This window comes from Calidris pugnax, unplaced genomic scaffold (assembly GCF_001431845.1).
Source record: "Calidris pugnax isolate Ruff unplaced genomic scaffold, ASM143184v1 scaffold44, whole genome shotgun sequence".
Taxonomy (NCBI): Eukaryota; Metazoa; Chordata; class Aves; order Charadriiformes; family Scolopacidae; genus Calidris; species Calidris pugnax.
The window spans coordinates 37,596,477-37,614,258 of NW_015094506.1; the positions used below are offsets into that span (position 1 = coordinate 37,596,477).

At 42.7% G+C, this 17,782-nt stretch overlaps 2 protein-coding genes across 2 annotated transcripts in view; one reads left to right on the top strand and one right to left on the bottom strand.

The window, feature by feature from the left end:
* Positions 1 to 4,947: 4,947 nt before the first annotated feature.
* LOC106901244 (selenoprotein O) lies at positions 4,948 to 17,706 on the bottom strand. Its single transcript, XM_014963737.1, has 9 exons — positions 17,321 to 17,706; positions 15,242 to 15,445; positions 14,069 to 14,249; positions 10,582 to 10,712; positions 9,894 to 10,174; positions 9,387 to 9,537; positions 7,108 to 7,293; positions 5,879 to 6,035; positions 4,948 to 5,133 (listed from the first exon to the last, which is right to left on the bottom strand). Exons 1-9 carry the CDS (start codon positions 17,587 to 17,589, stop codon positions 4,948 to 4,950), a joined length of 1,746 nt encoding a protein of 581 aa, XP_014819223.1. The 5' UTR covers positions 17,590 to 17,706.
* The window catches only part of LOC106901027 (vasodilator-stimulated phosphoprotein-like), a 5,148-nt gene continuing 4,953 nt past the window's right edge, over positions 17,588 to 17,782 (top strand). The window contains exon 1 of the mRNA XM_014963353.1: positions 17,588 to 17,776. Coding sequence (XP_014818839.1) covers positions 17,588 to 17,776 — 189 coding nt within the window. The remainder of the gene's footprint in view (positions 17,777 to 17,782) is intronic.

The following is a 17,782-nucleotide window of genomic DNA, read 5'->3' on the forward strand; positions in this document are numbered from 1 at the left end:
GATGTGTTATTTTCAAATTGAGAGTTACGATTAGATATCTCCAGAGATCCATTCTAGTCTGAGCTGGTCTGTGATCCTTTTGTGTCAGGTTAAATGCTGCTGTTGGAGTTTGCCTCACCTACCTTCCTGTCCTCACACCCAGCTCTGGCCATTTTACCAAATTCATCCTTTTTGATGAATCGCGTGAAAAATCCAGCAGCGAAGTTAGGGCTTCAGGTGCAGGCTTGCAGGGATGGAACTGCTTCCTTGCAGACAAAAAGCTTTAGAAAAAAAAATGGGAGCAAAGTATGGAAATTAAGAACACCCCCACCCCCCATTTTTATCTCTGCCCGTGATGGCACATGGCATGGAATAGCCCCTTGGCCAGTTCAGGTTGGCTCTGCCCACCCCCGAGCTGGGCAGGGGCAGTGGGAGAGGAAGAGAGAGCCTTGGCACGGCTCAGCAGCAGCCAAAACACGGCTCCCTTATCGGCCTGGTCTGGCTGCAGATCCCAAACACAGCCCTGCACAGGCTCCTGTGAAGAAAGTTAACTCCATCCCATCCACACACTGCACAATTAACTTTGCTTTGGACAAACTGCCTGTGTGGAAAGGGCAGTTTGGAAAGAGCAAGAACAACCTCAAACTAGAAAAACTAATTTGTGTTTTCAACTCTGGTGTTCTAAGAGCACTTCAGTATAGAAATGGTTGCAGTAGCTCCTTGCTTTTCTGGACAGTAAAACTTTTGGGTGCAGTGGACTGAAAGTCACCCAGCAACACCTACAAATGAGAATTTTGATGCAAATTGTGGCACTCCTAATTAAACTAATTAACTCCTAATTAAAGGTGGGAGGGCGAAGTGCCCTCAGCCAGCTCGGCCTCCAGTGTATGGGGCTGGTCAGAGGCAGCTGTCCTACACTGCTGCCCCATCAGCAGCAAAATCACTTCATCTCTCTGTGCTTCAGCTCCTCCACCTGAAAACTGGTAACATTACTTACCTTTCTTTGCAAAACTTTAAAAAAAAAAAAAAGGAAACAAATGCTATTTCAATATCAATTTAAACTATCTATTGTTCTACTGTGTTATTAAAATGCTAATTTCTTCTTCCTTAACTCAGCTGTGGAATAGAAGACACATGAGATAAGGTTTGCAGGTCAGCTTGGTCTGCCAAAAATGCTGCTGCTTTCAGCCTGGGCTCCAGGTGTCCCTGCGGAAGGGGGGGAGGAAGGGTGCAGACCCTCACGTTCTTTGCCTGCCTTGACTGCAGTCAGATAAACCTGATATTTCCCTTTGGATTTCTGCTCCCCTGTTAATTAGGCAGTTACTGTCAAAACTGAATGATTGGTTGTTTATTACGGACGGGGTTGGAAAAGGCAGTCTGTGCTCGCAGCTGTTTGGCAGTTTCTCACCACCCCTGCCCTCCCTTGGTGTCTGTGCCCTGGTACCTGTCCCACACCACGGGGCAGCTCCTCCATCAGCTGTGAGGCTCACCTGGGGTGGGGGAGAAGAGAGGTGCTAAAGGCAGGGGGGAGAGGAACACAACCTGTTCATACAGCTGAGAGCAACTGCTGCTTTTATAGTTTAGTAATTAAAGCAAAAGCCACACAAGCAAAGCAAAACAAGGAGTCCATTTGCAGCCAGGTGTGGGACTACACAAACCCCTTGGCTCCCCCAGTAACTCCCTGTGGAGAGTGATCCTCACCCAAGAGCAGCCTCCTGAGCCTCTGGGCCCTGCATCGCTGCAATTAGAGAGGTGTCAGCACACGGGTCTTATGGCCCAGTAACTAAGAGGGAGGTTTCTCTCCAAAAACAGTGCGGGTCCTTACCTCGCTCCACGCGTGCTGCCAGAATCCCTGCTGAGGCATCGGGGTAATTCACAGACCACACCTGGAATAGTTCAGTCCTCAGAAAACACTGCAAAAACACTGCAAAAGTGAGGTTTCTGTGATACGACCTGGCCATCTGATACTAACACAGAGCAAATACTTGTACAGAATGAAGTCTGCAGAACAGTGTGGTTCACAGCAAACCTCTTCCAGGAAACAGGCACGAACAAGATTACTAAAATTGCGTTTTTTATTTTTTTAATAAAAGAATCAAAGCCATAGCACTTGTTTGAAAGAAAAAAAACCAAAAACAACCCAACACAAAACATTCCAAAGTGAGAGCCGACAATAAAACATTCAGCAATTTTTGATTTTCAAGCTCATGAAGCAGAGTTATGGTGAAATCTTAAGAAGTCATGCTTGGAGTCCCACCACCACATGAGACCATCCAGACACGTCTCCAAAAGCTTCTCATTTCAGTTTTGTAACCTGGGCACCACTTGCTTTTATGCAAGGGCAGCTCAGGCTGTGGGTCAGCCGCAGACCAAGTCTGATCAAGTGCTTCCACAGAAAGCTGTGGATGCAAAAAGTCACCAATTCATTTGAGCACAAGTCCGTGGCTTTTATACAAGCAGAATATTTGACCAATAAGAAATAATATTTTCAGGGTTACCTATTGCAAATACAAGCTGTAAAAATCAAGCAGCAATTTACGATTCAAGTATTTAGACTCCCAAATGTTACAAGCTGTATTCCCTTCTCTCTGAAGAACGGAGCTAAGAGATAAAGTTCTTACCTGGACAAAATTTGGTCGAATTGTTCTCAACAACCTCCTGCTTCCACACTGCTCCAGGAAGAACAACAGAAGAAACTCGCTATCATCAGAGCTGAAACTACTGTCTGCCTTTGGAAAGAGGGCACGAGCAGAGCACAAGGATTCCCCTTGGCTTCTGCTCATCACGTTGCTTCAAACACAGAGCATCGCTGTTACTGCCCGCACGGGGGAAGCCAGCAGCTGGGTGTCAGCGCAGCTCCACCACGACAATTCCCTCTCTGTAGTTCTACCAGTCGGTGAACATACCACATCCATTACAAATACAACTTCAGAGTGGCACCCCAAGGGTCTGCAGTCATCATTTCAGGCTTTCTAGACCTCTTGCACATGATCTATATGTAAGCAAAGAATGTATTCAGCAGGAAATGACACCGCATTTTCATTCCTCACTGCTACATTCAATTTCCCTTTTTAAGGATAAAATTGCTAGCAAATTATTTCTAAGTATCTCTTATCTCCATGATTCTGGCACTAGAGGTGCAAAATAATTTGGTAGTTAATTCAAGTTCTCCTATGTCCAAACACATGGCTATAATATCATTCTGCTTCTCCATACCTTTACGAATAGAGATCCACTCAAACCCCCCAAATTCCTATCAGAATTCTGTAAAAAGCACTCAGTCCCTTAAGTATGGTGTAATATCATTAACATTTAGACCATTCTGTTAAGACAAAAGCTTTGGCAGAGCTCCTCCAAAACACTGTCCCCCTCTGCCTCCCAAAATGAAAGATATAAATTGAGAAACAGAATCAGCCCAGAGCTCATCTTGATGGATCAGTTTCTCCAAGTCAAAGGCAAGACAGAAGGAATGTTTACATTCCAAGCATCACCTATGTACTGTGGCAGCAAGGAGAACAGACTGATTATTAGTAATGATGAATAAGCAGTAGCCCAACTGTTCTCCCTGGTTTTTGATAGCTTGTTTTTTGAGGAAGACTTAAAAGAGCACAATTCAACCTGAGCTAATCCCAAGCTCGCAGAGGTCTGGAGGAAGAATCTACTAGAGTACACTTAAACTCACAGTGTAAAATGGTGGGCTCTTTGGAAAAGAGAAACCTTTGCATTAAACCAAATTTTTTCCCAAGATTTCAGGCTTCTGAACCAGTAATAGAGTCCCTTAGAAAGAAGTTCAGAAAGCGAAGTAATAGCTAACTACACAACAACTTTTTTGTGCTGATGTAGCAATAAAGGCAACCAACTTTCCCCTGAAACCTCAGCTGAACCACTATCAATAAGTAACTTGCAAGCAGGGCAGCTCCCATCCTCCTCCCTCAGCCTCTACGATCTTTTACACAAGCTCAAACAGCACATCCCTGAAGGGCAGCTTTCAGCCTAAAGATTTTCAAAGACCACGGCAGCAACCTAAGGGGTACGAGACCAGAGCAGGAGGGGGAGGCTCCCACCGACCAGTGGGAGCGACAGGAACCCCCCTCACACGCCGCTTCTGCAAGGAGGCTCTGTAAAGAGCACACAAACAGACAGACACTGAACCTGGATCTGAGCACTGCGTAGTTTAAGGTTCACACTAATTTGGCAAACTGACCTTGCCCAAGTCAATTGGCTTACAAGCTGCCCCCATGATTTTAGTAAATATTTACACGTGTTGTATGCAAACATACACAACCTGAAGAAACCTTACCACCCTGATTTTCAAGTGCAAATAAATATAGTATCCCTTAATTCTGCTCTTATTGTATTAAAAACAAAAACCACACCACATTCAATTGCTGCCCCCAAACCCCGGCCTGCACAAATTCTCTAAAAATAGGTAAATATCATTCTGGAGGTTCACAAGAAATGAACTACTGAATTAAATGAAACAGCTTAAAACAAGCAACACTGAATCTATTCCTCCATTAAAGAGGACCAGAAGTCCCTGCATAGAGAAAGCAGTAAGTAAATGTTAGAAGTGCTATTAGTTAAGACATCAGACAAAAACAGATCAGTTTCCTGACTTGCTATTTTTGTCTTCACATAACAACAACTCCATTTGGATGTTCAAAATCCAGCCTGCCTCAACGTAAAATATTGCTCTTTACTTGCAGTGCGATATGAATGAAGACTTTAGGTCTCAAAACATTCAAATTACTGACGAGTACGGACTGTTGATTGTCATTGGCTGGTTTCAGTGATCCACAATCGCTTCAAATTAAGCACAGCTGAGGACTGCTGCAGGTGCATCCAAATGCAGGGTTGTTTCAATAACTTCATAGCACTTTGCTGTTTGCCTTGCTCAATTCTTCGCTGCTGAAGGAGGATCAGAGTCTTCAGTTCACAGCAAAAAATAAAACAAGGCAGTTACGAAGATCATGTAACACAGAGCTCAGAAGCCCACAGCGGAGGTTTACTGCAGTATGGTAGTCTGCTTCTGGTCTCCTGAGCACAAGCAGCTGCTGTAGCAGTTGCTCCCTCCTCTTCTGCATCTTCCTTTACCTCCCTGACGCCTTCTGCTTCTTGGAATGGATTCTCCAAGAGTTTTAGTACATTTCTTACCTAGAAAGAAAACATAGCATGGTTATGAGAATTTAGAAAGTAAAGGCAAAATGATGTAGAGAAGAACCTCACACCAAATAATGACTGAGTGTATTGTATTTATAATGATAGAGTATACTCTATTTAATACCCAAACTCTGAACAAGCCAAATATGAAACAGGTGAACAATATACATATCAAATAGATTGAAAACTGTAAAATCATAACTGGCTGAGTTTGTGTCTGTATGGAACTCAAGCTCAAATAACTTAAAATGCAAGTCTCAAATACGAGTTCTTATGTAATTTCTCAAAATAAATTAATTTCCCATATTCTGCGTGTAACAATTCACGTGCTGAACACCACAGGTGAAAGGCACACGTTTTAAAAGAGAACACTTAGCACAGCAAGGAACAAGTATAAATTAATCCCCAGCTGCCTCCCAAGGTAAACACCATCCTGAAGACGGTAACAGCAAGGGTGAGTGTCTTGTCCTGGGATCAGCCTACAAGAAAATCTAAAGCTGAACTTCAGCAGCTCAACTTCTTTTTTTCTTCTACAGTCATTAAAACCACAGTTCCCTCAAAACAAACAAACAAACAAACAAACAAAAAAACAACCCAAAACCAAACCAACCAAAAACACCCCAGACCTCCCAGACCTCCTGAGACAGCAGAAAGAATCTCTCCCAGCATAGCGTCAGTCATCAACAGCACCCCTACACATCCTCACAAACCCAGAGAACATTACATAGTAACAGCATACCTCTGAGAAATCCCCGTTTTCAGCTGCTTCTATGGCATTCTGGGCAATGTAATTTCTCAAGATATATTTGGGATTGTTTGAATTCATGACCTTCACACGATGAGTATTCCAGGTGTCAGCATCACTAATGCTTTCTATTTCTTTTTGCAAACGGGCTCTGAAATTGAGCAAGTGAAAGCAACTGGTTTGGTTCAAGAATCACACGAAGAAGTTGACCCGTTTCCTTGAGAACCTTAGTTTACAGTTCTGAATAAATATTACATCATCTACAATCCCCTCAGTTTATAAAATCCAGCACAAGAGCAAATTACAAACCACCACTTGATTTAAGAGCAGCATTACAGACTGCCAGCAGGCCCTGACGAGGCTCGAGGAAGGGGCACACCTTGTATGTTCACTGAAAAGTCAGATTAAGAGACCACCCCACACACACCTCCTGGTGCACGGTCTGTTCTGCATCGCTCTGCAATAATCACCACATCCAGAACTTGGCTTAAGTGTTTCTCCGCTTGTTTATGCATTGCAGCTTCTGATGTTCCAATAAAAGCAAAGGGCTACAATACTGCTGAGGCAGTTTGATCTACCCATTAGCAGGAACACTTGCTGAAACTCTCAGCCCCACTGGAGAACCACAGGCAACCAGGGGGAAAGGAGTCCTGATCTAATCCATGCAGCAGAAACAACTAATGCTCTACTAAAGGGTTTTCTTTATTAAAAAAAATATCTCCTGCTAACACTAAGTTTTTAGGCTTTTAAGTTACACCTATTAGAATAGTCTGGATATCTTTTTCCTGGCTATTATTTCTTTTACAGTTACTCTTTGATTAACTTGCTTTCTATATTCATACAGAGATTTTTCTTTCAGAAAAAAAAAATTAAAAAGATGAAACACTGAGAGGTCAGTCAATTGTAATTACTGAGCATTTAAAGACTCACAAATCACCTTAGTCTCTGCTAGAATTAAGATCACCACTTTTAATACCAGATTTGATGCTACGTGATTTCTATACCCTCATCCCTCCCCAAAATCTAGTAAACAAAATACACAGATGCCCTTGAAATTGCCCAGCAACAAAGATGCTGACTCTGGAGTAGTTAATATTCTGATTTTCATGCCCCACACGTCCTGCCCAACCTATACACATCAAGACAAGGTGTCTTTTGTGAGACAGACACAATCACATAAAATGCAGAACAAATACACAGCTCTGAATGCTGAGAAACCTCACCTGTATTTCTCCAGCCATTCTTTCCAGTGTCTTTTATTTCTGCTGAGTAAATCAGCTGCTGTTAGCTGCTGCAGTTTAGAGAATTGTTCAATGCGTTCTAATTCTTTATTTATGTTAGCTTTTGTTCCAAATAATGCAAAGAGCTGAGGATTAGACTGAGCCAACATTAGCATCATTGACAGTTGTCTGGGAACAAGAAAAACAAACACATTAGATATTAAAGTTGAGCGGCCTGTCAAGAACCACTTCTTTGCCACCATAAAGTGGATAAGAAAACATTTGCAATAACCTATGATTTCACTGGAGAGGTTAAATAACAGTACTTTATAATTAACAGAACAAATTTATAATAAATTATACTAATTCTACTGTTCCTTCCCCCTTCTTCAGTGTGTTCAATTCACATTCCCGTGGTACATGAAGTGCAGACAGCAGATTCTCAGAATTACCAGTGGGTGTAGATCTGCAATTCTCATCAAAACACCCTTGGAACTCTGAATGGAATTTGGAATAAGGAATTTGATCTTACTTAGGTACCAAGACAATATAGAATTCTTTTCCTAACATTAATAGTGCAATAGCATGCAGAGTAAGGATCTAACACCTACTAATCTTATCACTACTATGAAAAACTCAAATCAAATGGGGAAAGATACCTCATTTAAGTCATATGAGACAATGGTGTGTTTTTTTTTTAAATTTAGCCAGTCTAAATCACAGAATGAGAACTTCTTTGTAGTAGTAAATTCCTAACAATATCCAGGCTATTTTGCTGCAAGTTTGACTGGAATTGTATCTTTTTACATTTGACTGTGTTAGCGGATGCTGTACAACAGCTTCACCTCATTTTTGATACCATGCTAGCCAACTTCTATTTTTCCTGGCTTAATAACTGCACTACAGCAAAAGATAAAAATAAAAAAACCAAAAAGCCTACGTTGGAGCATATCAAAACACACTAAGCATTTTTATTCCCTTCTACGAATGCATTTATAAACAAAGGGGAAAAGAAACATTATTGCCTAGCCTTGAAACAGACAACTCATTATTTTCAGATTATATTTTCCTACTTTTAATAAACAGAGATAAGCTAGGTGCTTTGATTTTTAAATTTATATAAAGTACTATCCAAATCTGATTTGCACACCTGACATGCCCAGCTCTATGATATCCAAGTGCTGTGAAAAAAATCAGTTACATCACTCACTTTAACACAGTACTAGTCCCCTTCAAAGCTTGATATCCATATAATGATAATTTATAGCTACTTTTCACATTCCTCTAAGCCTGAATGTAACATTAAAAAAATATATTGTCTCATCTGTCACACGAACTATATTCATATTCCATATCTGGTTAAGTTTCAAAGTAGTTGCAATCGGGAACAAAACAAAATAAGCAGCAACCACCACCTTGATTTAGTTCCTTTTCATTCTAGTGTATCATCACTAAAACTTAAATGACCATTAATCTCTCCAAAATGACGAATGACTACAGCCAACCACGCTGGCATAACAGCAAACTTGCATGAACGAGTTTTACACCAGTACATCTTCTGAACTCCCTGCTTTCTACAAATTAACTGTGATATCAACACATAGAAAACACTGAAGAATCTGGTAGGTTTGTTACCTTCATGGAATACATATTAAACAGGGGAGACCCTACTCAAAACACCCCCACTTTGATTTTTTCCCCCATCTGGGAAGATGATAGAAAAAAAAAATAATTGACAAATTCATGGGTCACATTAATTTCCTGTTTTCCACTGCTCCAAGAAGTGAAAAACTGCTGCAATCACTGTTAGAAGCAGCAGTTGAACAAAACTTACTATTTTTCCATGCTTAGAGCAGCTGGGCTGCAGAACATAACCCATCAAATGGGACATGGATGGCACCATGCAGTTTTTGGAGCCTGAAGCGTGCATTTAGGTTATGACTATTTGTTGGCAGAAAACAGTTAATCCATTTCTTCTGTAAAATGTTTCTGTATCTCCTCACTGTCTGGCACTCTCATTGCCTCAGTCAGCAAAGACAGCAGAGGCAAAAAGGACCAAACAAAAGCTCAGACATCTTTAGCCCAAGAGCCAACTGCTGCAAGCCACTGCTGAGCACTCATCAGTCACAAACATACAAGAATTTGCACTGCTGTCATGATGTGCCTACTTAACAGTGAAATTTCCAAATTTAGTCAAATATTACCCAGCATGCAGAGTTCATTAGGGTTATAATGAAATTAAAAGAACGGGCCAAAAGTGTTTGAGTAAAGAAGAGTATTACCTTGGATCCATCTGCGGTTTGAAAGCAACTTTCAGTTCCTCTACAGAAGCACACTGACTTGAAAGCTTTTCTAAGAAATCTTCCAATTGTGAAGGATCAAAGTCCACTGAGAATGAACTCAGCAAGTAGAAAATATTTGTGAAGTCTCCACCTGAAAAAGGGAACTCCATGAGTAATGCAACTAATAAATCAGCAGAAAAACAGGCCCCATATTTTCTTTCTAACCTTCCTAGCCCTGCAGTAGCACAGGTGGCCTCTCTGAATAGGCACAAGAACTGCTCCCTCAGGGAATGTGCAAAGGAAAGACAGGGGAGCCCTATATAAGGCAAAAACTGTCCCACAGTTCACAAGATGGTAATTGGTGTTCAGTCTTTTGCTCTTCTCTCAGATGATAACCTATTTGTACGACGCTGCTTTCTTGTAAGGTCAAGACAAAAACCACATTTGAGTTTGACTATAAAATACTGATGGGCTATTAAATAATAACCCTCTGTGTTCCTCACCAACCTGTGAGATGCATGGTTTCAAGGAGATCAGACACCAGCTTACTATCTTCTTCTAATTCCAGCTGGATTAGGCCTAGTTTTTTCCTCATCTTCTGCAAATAATGTTTCTCAAATTCTGCATCATATTCTTCTTCCAGGATGAGCTCACTTATTTCCAAAGGCAGCTCTGGAACTAGAGCTTCAGCGAGTTTCCCCAGGTTCCACTTGCAGATCTCCGGCTGCTTGTTGTAAGCGTAGCGCCCTGTATTATCAGAACCATTGCAAATGTGCTCAGGGTCATATCTACAAATGAAGAAATGGTTAGCATTCTTCTAGTTATCTGCCCAGCAGTACCGTGGGAAGGATTCATTTAGTCTCCTAGTCTCTAGGAAAGTAAAAGATTTGAAAGGGAGCGCTGCTCCTTGATTCTTTTCCCAAAGTTACTTCTTTAGATATTTTCCTGCCCTCTCAAACACTGGGAGACCCCACAGGCTACAGGGACAGTCTAACAGTCAGAGATTATGTGAATACAGTTAAAAAGAAGTTGAAAAGAAAAATTACAGGACAACTAGAACTAAGTTAATCTACTTTACCATAAAGAGGGTTCATAAATCTGCTTTAGAGTTAAGATACTAAAGCAATTGTGAACATGAAGATTGTTCCACATAAAAAATACACATGCACATCTCAAATAATTATGCCACACCGACCTGTCCATAAATCCAAAAGGGCCGTAGTCAATGGTTAGTCCAACTATGCTCATATTATCTGTGTTCAGCACGCCATGGCAAAACCCAACACACTGCCACTCAGCAACCAGTCTCGCTGTCCGTTTTGTTATCTAAAAGAGAAATTTTTTTTTTCCATTTTTCAATATTTCCAATACATTCACATATTTCCAAGCATTTCCTAGCCTGAACCAATCTTTCTACTGCTCCAGTGGAAGCAGATTCTGGCAGCGTGCCACACACACATATCTTAAGGACAGCTCCTCTCCCCCCTTCTGTTAGTAACTGCCCTGGTTCTCACTCTCCCATTTCTGCTCACTTTCTCTTCTTTCCTTCTGTGACTGACTTTTAAGTCAACTGGACAACTTCAAAACATAGGGGAGACAGAACGCTGAAATACAGAAACTGACACCAGACTTGCCTACTATTCTGGAGTTATACAAATATATTCTTTAGCTTACTACTAATTCTAAAGACCCTTTAACTACAGGCAGGAGGAAACATAAGCAAAGTCTAAGAAGCAGAATTATGTATTTGCAATGAAGCCCAATGTAAAGTTAGTCTTTTGGTTTACCTGGTATGTAGGAGTGATTTACAGGAAGGTAAGTGGTTCACACAAAAAAATTATACCCTGCCAAGAAGTTTTAACACTGATAAGCACTTATCTCAATTTGCTGAGAGTGGAAAAAAGCTACAAGGTCAAGTAAAATATTCCAAGAATGACAATTTAATTTAAATGCAATTCTTCACTGACTCCATGCTTCACCAGAGTTTTTCAGTCACTTAACTGAGAGTTATCGTTGTAGCATCCATGACTATAATCACTGCATGTGCCTTGTTCCTCAAATAAGTAGTGTGATATTTTAAAATAGTTCTAGTTATTTAATTAAACTAGCCCACCTGTCAATCACAACTAGATATGCCCTATGAAATCTAAAATTCAGGAAGCTAACCTGGCTTTTAAATAAACCTGGGTATTTCTAGATATTTTACTGAATTGCTGTAAATAAAAAATTTATGTACTCATTAGTTAAAACTTTAAAATCGAATTACTTTCATAGCTAAAATCACTCATCTTCCCAAATAGCTATCAGTGTACAGAAATTTAAAGCAAATATTCTCTATAGCTGCAATGGAAGTGCACTTTATTAATGCTTAAAACCCGAGCTAGTTAACAGAGAGGAAGTTACTCCAAGTAGCTGTGCCTGTCCAAAACTGATTACCAGCCATAAACCAGTAAGGGAGACACACCCTGCACGATGGCTCTGTGCCAGGAAGATGGCAAAACTTTAAAAAAAAAAAAAAAAAAAAAATTCAGGCCAGCAGGGACAGGATGAAAGCACACCAGGGGTAAGGCAATTTGTGACTGCTGGAGTCTCTGTATGAATGCATCACACACTGCCAGTGCCCTGGTGAAAAATAAATCCTGCTAATGAGAACACCTGAAAGCAATTAAAGCATGGGCATCACTCAAAGATGGGTATATTGATTAGAAAGGGACAGTTTTGCACTCACTTTGACCTTTATTCTTTTTGATCACATTTTCCTCCTGCTAGCCATACTGAAAAACAAGGATGGTGTATACATAAATAAAGACACTGTCTCAAGGACATGCTCATTAAAATTTAAACAACTTCTACAATTGTTTGAGGAGTCCAGATAATGCTGTTGGCTTTCTAGACAGTGCTCTTTGATGCAATCACTTGTACTTTTTACCTCCATTTCTTCCACAGTGCAAAAAGAAAGACAAAACATGTTAGAGTTGAGCTGACAGCACTTCCCTGCTATTGAAAAAGATGGATGTGTTTGGAAAATTAGGTATGGGACTGGGGTGCTTTTCAGATGGGAGACAGGTATGGAAAATTTCCACTAAGGAGGAGAGAAAACACAAAGAGGCAATGCTGGCACGGGCACAGGGACAGGCACAGGCTGGAGGAGCACAGCAAACTAAAGAATGGAAATGGGGGCGATAAGGATGCCAGGATGAGGGGAGGAAACCAGTAGTAACTGGGCCAGGAAAAACAGGCAACCACAAAAAGAGCCAGGGCTGGGCACACACACAGGCATCTGCAAAGATCCCCGAGTCCCACGACTTTTCTGCCATCAGAAAGTAAACATGCCATCAACTGCAGAGCTGGGCAGGCACAGAGCGCAGGGACAAGACACAGTCCTCGCCATCAGCTCCATCATTCAACGCAAAAGGCCTGTCCAGTGAAGGTAAACTCTTTGGCAGCCACTGGTGGACCACACACACCACACCTTGCATTACCTTGTTGCAGCCATTCTCTCAGTCCCTACCAGATCATTTCAGATTTAAAGCACCACAACTGCTTTTATGTAGTCTAATTAAATATATTAGACTGTGGTATTTTTTTATTATTCTGTTTACTGAGAAGTTACAACATTCTTATTTGGGTATTAACATTATTTGAACTTCAGGTAATCCAAACCGAAGCCTTTATGACAGTTCTCCAGGAATTTCCAACTGCATCCCTTCTGCAAGGGCAGCATGACTACATACTGATCACTAAAACAGGAAGAGAAGTATCTTATTCCCTGACCCCAAATTCTTTCTTTACTCACTGAGACAAAGGAATATAGTTGGATATAAAGGAAGAGAAATTCAATGTCAGAAACAGCAATACAACATCAACAGTGCAGCAAAAGGTATATCCAGGAGATAAACTGCAGATACAAATTAATTTAGCTGCAGTTTACTTCAAAGAGAAATATAGCAATTCTACATTTACTAATGTTATAGTTCTGATTATTTATTATGGATCTGTAGTAATTGTTAAGGTCCAAATGTATACAGTAGCTGAAAAAGGGTTCAAAATAGAACCCAGCCTCTCCTCTGGGCCACTGCAGAATGACCTGATACTACACTGCATCTAAAACACATTTATCTCACCTGACCTTACCATTCCCAAAGCTGAAGGTTTTGTAACTTTCTCAGGCAAGCCCTTGCAGTGCCTGACTGCCTTTAACCATTTTGATTCTAAAGCCTCAAGTTAAAGTCATTTGCAGTCAACATTCCTGTTGGTAATTTGAAAAGTGAGAGACAGGAAGTGACTCCATGTTCTCAGTACTTTACAAGACAATGCTTTGCAATCGATGTCTCGGTACCATCAACTCGTCACCTGACAGTTGGGGACAGAATTCCTCCTCACGGTCTAAGCCACTCTCAGCAAACAAAGACAAGTCTTGAGAAGCTCTCCCAGAGCAGAGAAATCATGATTTACCATTAAAAAGGTTAAAATGCTTTCACTGGTTTGATCAATATCAACACTGCTTTCATCAATAAGCAGTTCTATTAAGAGTGTTTTCTCCAAAGAAAGTGGAGCAAGCAATCAACGGTTCAAGCGATCGGACGATACAAGGTATTAACTGACTCTGTCATCTGTCTTTGACAGTGAAAATGCTAAAGATGACAGCTGTGGATTTATGAAGAAAATCCGGTATTTCTTACCTCTTTGAAGAAAGCAGCATTCCTCTGAATACTGTTGTCTGAATAAGCCGCCTGGATTTCTGGATAGAAGGTGCCGATCACATAATCAAGCATCTGTATTCGAATATCATTTCGGTTAACACTGGGACCCTTGCGTCCTGTGTATTCATCAGGAGGTTTAAAAATTTCAAAAGAACCAAATCTGTTTTAAAATAATAAAAAACATGTTTTAGCATTATCTGATACTATTAGCTTCATTTGACATTACATATTGTAAAAACATTTACTGTTTTTGCAATAACACCACATCACTTCTTGAGTTTAATACCAGTCCTTCTTTAATACCAGTCTCTGACTGAGGGAAAAGACCCACAAGATTCTGACACCTACATCGTAGGAAGTTCCTACACTGGCGAGGCTCAGTGACTCAATGCAAGGAAGCACATATATCCATGGGTAAATAAACCAACAGATCAAGATCCAAGCCAGTAACTGATCATCAGCTCATTAAAGTTTCTTACAACCACTTCTACAGAAAAATTCTTAGCCTGAGTAAATATACAGGAACAGGGCTTACTTAAAATACCATACTGTAAAGCAAGTGTGTAAAATAGATTCTCCATATATATATACATGCACACAGGCACACACACACATATATACACATGCATATACATGCCCATATTCCTTATGCCTCACCTTCCTCTAATACTCTGTTACCTTACAAGAAGCAGTACAACTTCCTAAAACTCCTCATGTTTTGTGTCAGAGCAGAAATCTCAGGCAGGGAAAGTACACCCAAACTTTGACACTACTACATTAGAACAGCTTTGGAATTAAGGGTAGAAGTATAAGCCGTCACTACTAACTACAAATATCAAAAAAAAAGCATGTATTCTGTGCAGGCATAAACATGAAAAACCTCTTCTGAGGTCTGCACAACTTAAGTTCTTCTTTCTCCCAGGCTAGCATCCCTAGTGCTTAGCATCCTAGTGCAAAGCCACCAGCTTATCCCATCCGCTGGGCAAGAAGAGCAGCCTCCTGCAGCCCAGCAAAAGAACTCCAAGCCTCCAGAACAAGAAACAGGCAAATGGTGCTGTTATGGAAATACACTTCAAATGATATTTTAAAAGATTGTGGTGTGCTTGATTTTAAAAGAATGGAAAAAAAAACCCCAACAAAATACGCATCTACCTTATAAACGTAGAAGCTATTCTCAGGACAACTGTACACCTTTCATTTTTTGGATTCCCGTCATAAAATACATCACGGACGACTTTTGAGTCGGATGTCACACACGTTCCAGCCCTCGTTGTTGGAATTCCCAGGTGAAACATAGCCTCGCTGCACAGGAACTCCCGTATGCTGGACCGCAGGACTTTCCGACCGTCGGCTTGTCTGCAACAAGAAGACACAGAGAGCTTTCAGGCTGGAAAGGCAGGAACTCGGGTCTCCCCCTCAGCAGTGCAGAAACAAAAGCCTAGGAGTGACATGCTCTGTCCCCAGTCACACAAGAGCAGTGGCAGATCCGAAAACAAAAGCCAGACCTTCAAACTTCTGTTAAAGCTCAACCAGACTGACACAACACACTTGCAGTGAAGACCACATGTAACGGAAGAAAATAAACCTTCCAGGTACAAGTATCCCTTCTAATCATTAACCTTGTTTTCATTGACAAAACAGAGTCTTTCAAAAAGTAAAAAATTGTAGACACGTTTATTAGAAGGCACTGTTTTCCTCTTACTAAAATGTCTACTGTTAGGCCTCTTGAAAAATACTATTTTGGATCTTTCTGGGTAAGTAATCTGGAAATAGGGTGTTAAATACCAGCACACATGGCATTTGCATTAAAAAAAAAAAAACAAACAAAACCAACTGAACAGACAGCAAACTTATTTAATCTAGCAAATGGAACAGGAGCAGGTGGTTCTCAGCCCACACTCTTAGGACTCCTCCAGAGCCACAGGCAAGCAGTAGAGCTGCCCAGGGCAGACCCACAGCACCACCACTGTATCTGGGGACTTTTCACTTTTAAACTTCACAGACCTGCAAGTGGCCTTCAGAGCACCACATGTAGGCCACTATGGTGTTACAGAGCCTGTGCACTGCTGGAACAGAAAATACAGGAAATGCAAGTGGGAAAAATGACCTGAAAGATTTAAAGCAGTGCAGGCTAAACTGACTAATGAAGATATCCATCCCTCGCAGGAACTTGGTCAGTATGCCATTTTTGGGGGCTTTTCCACCTTTCCTTCCCACAGCCAGGAAGGATAGAGGACAAGGCACCGCTGGCAGCAGGACTGGCACCACAAGCCAACCAAACACCCACAGTTTAAATACCATTTGTGAGGGCCATAGGGATGGCAATATGGCAGCAAGCAGTCAGGTGCCTATTGCACTGCTGTCCCCACATCCACTGCTGTCTGCGTCCTCCTAAGGGGAGGGGAACCTCAGAAGAGGATAACCAAGGACTGAAGTAATCACAGAATCACGGAATTGTTGGAGTTCGAAGGGACCTTCTAGAGATCTAGTCCAACTCCCCTGCTAAAGCAGGATTGCCCAGAGCACATCACTCAGGACTGCATCCAGGGGGGTCCTGAAAATCTCCAGAGAAGGAGACTCCACGACCTCCTGTCCAGGGCTCTGTCACCCTCACCGTAAAGAAGTTTCTTCTCATATTTGAGTGGAATTTCCCATGTTCCAGCTTGAGCCCGTTGCCCCTTGTCCTGTCACTGGGAGCCACTGAAAAGAGTCCAGCTCCATCATCCTTCAACCCACCCTTTAGATACCTGTAAACATAGATGAGGTCTCCCCTCAGCCTTCTCTTCTTGAGGCTAAAGAGCCCCAGCTCCTTGAGCCTTTCCTCGTAAGGGAGGTGCTCTAATCCCTTAATCATCTTAGTTGCCCTGTGTTGGACTCTCTCCAGTAGTTCCCTGTCCCTCTTGAACTGGGGAGCCCAGAACTGGACACAGTATTCCAGTTGTGGCCTCACCAGTGCAGAGCAGAGGAGGAGAATGACCCCCCTCGACCTACAGCCCACACCACCTGAAGGAGATGCAATTACAGTCTCGTTTTTCCAGAAGAAAACTTTGCCACCTTCTGGTTTGGCATTTAAGCATTGCAGTTGGGCAGCGAGGAGGTTTAAGAGAGGCCCCCTGCCGCGGGGAAGGCCCCACCATCTGCTGGAGAAGCACCTCACTGATGCAGTCTCCCCCCGCCCAGGACGCAGCCCCACCGGATGGCTGTCGCCGCCACCGCCCCGCGGGGCCTTACCGGGAGAAGGGGGTGAGGCCGGCGCCCTTCAGCTGGATCTCCCAGCGCTCGCCCCCCGGGCCCAGCACCTCGCCCAGGTACATGGCGGCGCCGTCGCCCAGCTGCCCGGCGAAGCTGCCGAACTGGTGTCCGCAGTAGCAGTGCGCCGCCGGCTCCGAGCCGGCCAGCAGCCGGTTCCCGCTGAAGTACAACGCCGCCTCGGCCTCCGCCGCCTCCCGCTCGGCCGCCGGCTCCTCCAGCCCCAGCAGGGCCAGCGCCGGCAGCGACATGGCCACCAGCCGCGGGTTCTGCAGCGGGCTGGGCCGCACCCGGGAGAAGCAGGCGCCGGGCACGGCCCGCGGCCCGCCGTCCTCCGAGTCGTCCACCGGCAGCGAGCGCAGCGCCAGGTTGTCGAAGCGCAGCCCGCCCAGCCACCCCCCGCCGCCCTCGGGGCCGCCGGGCCCCGCCGGGACAGCGGCGGGC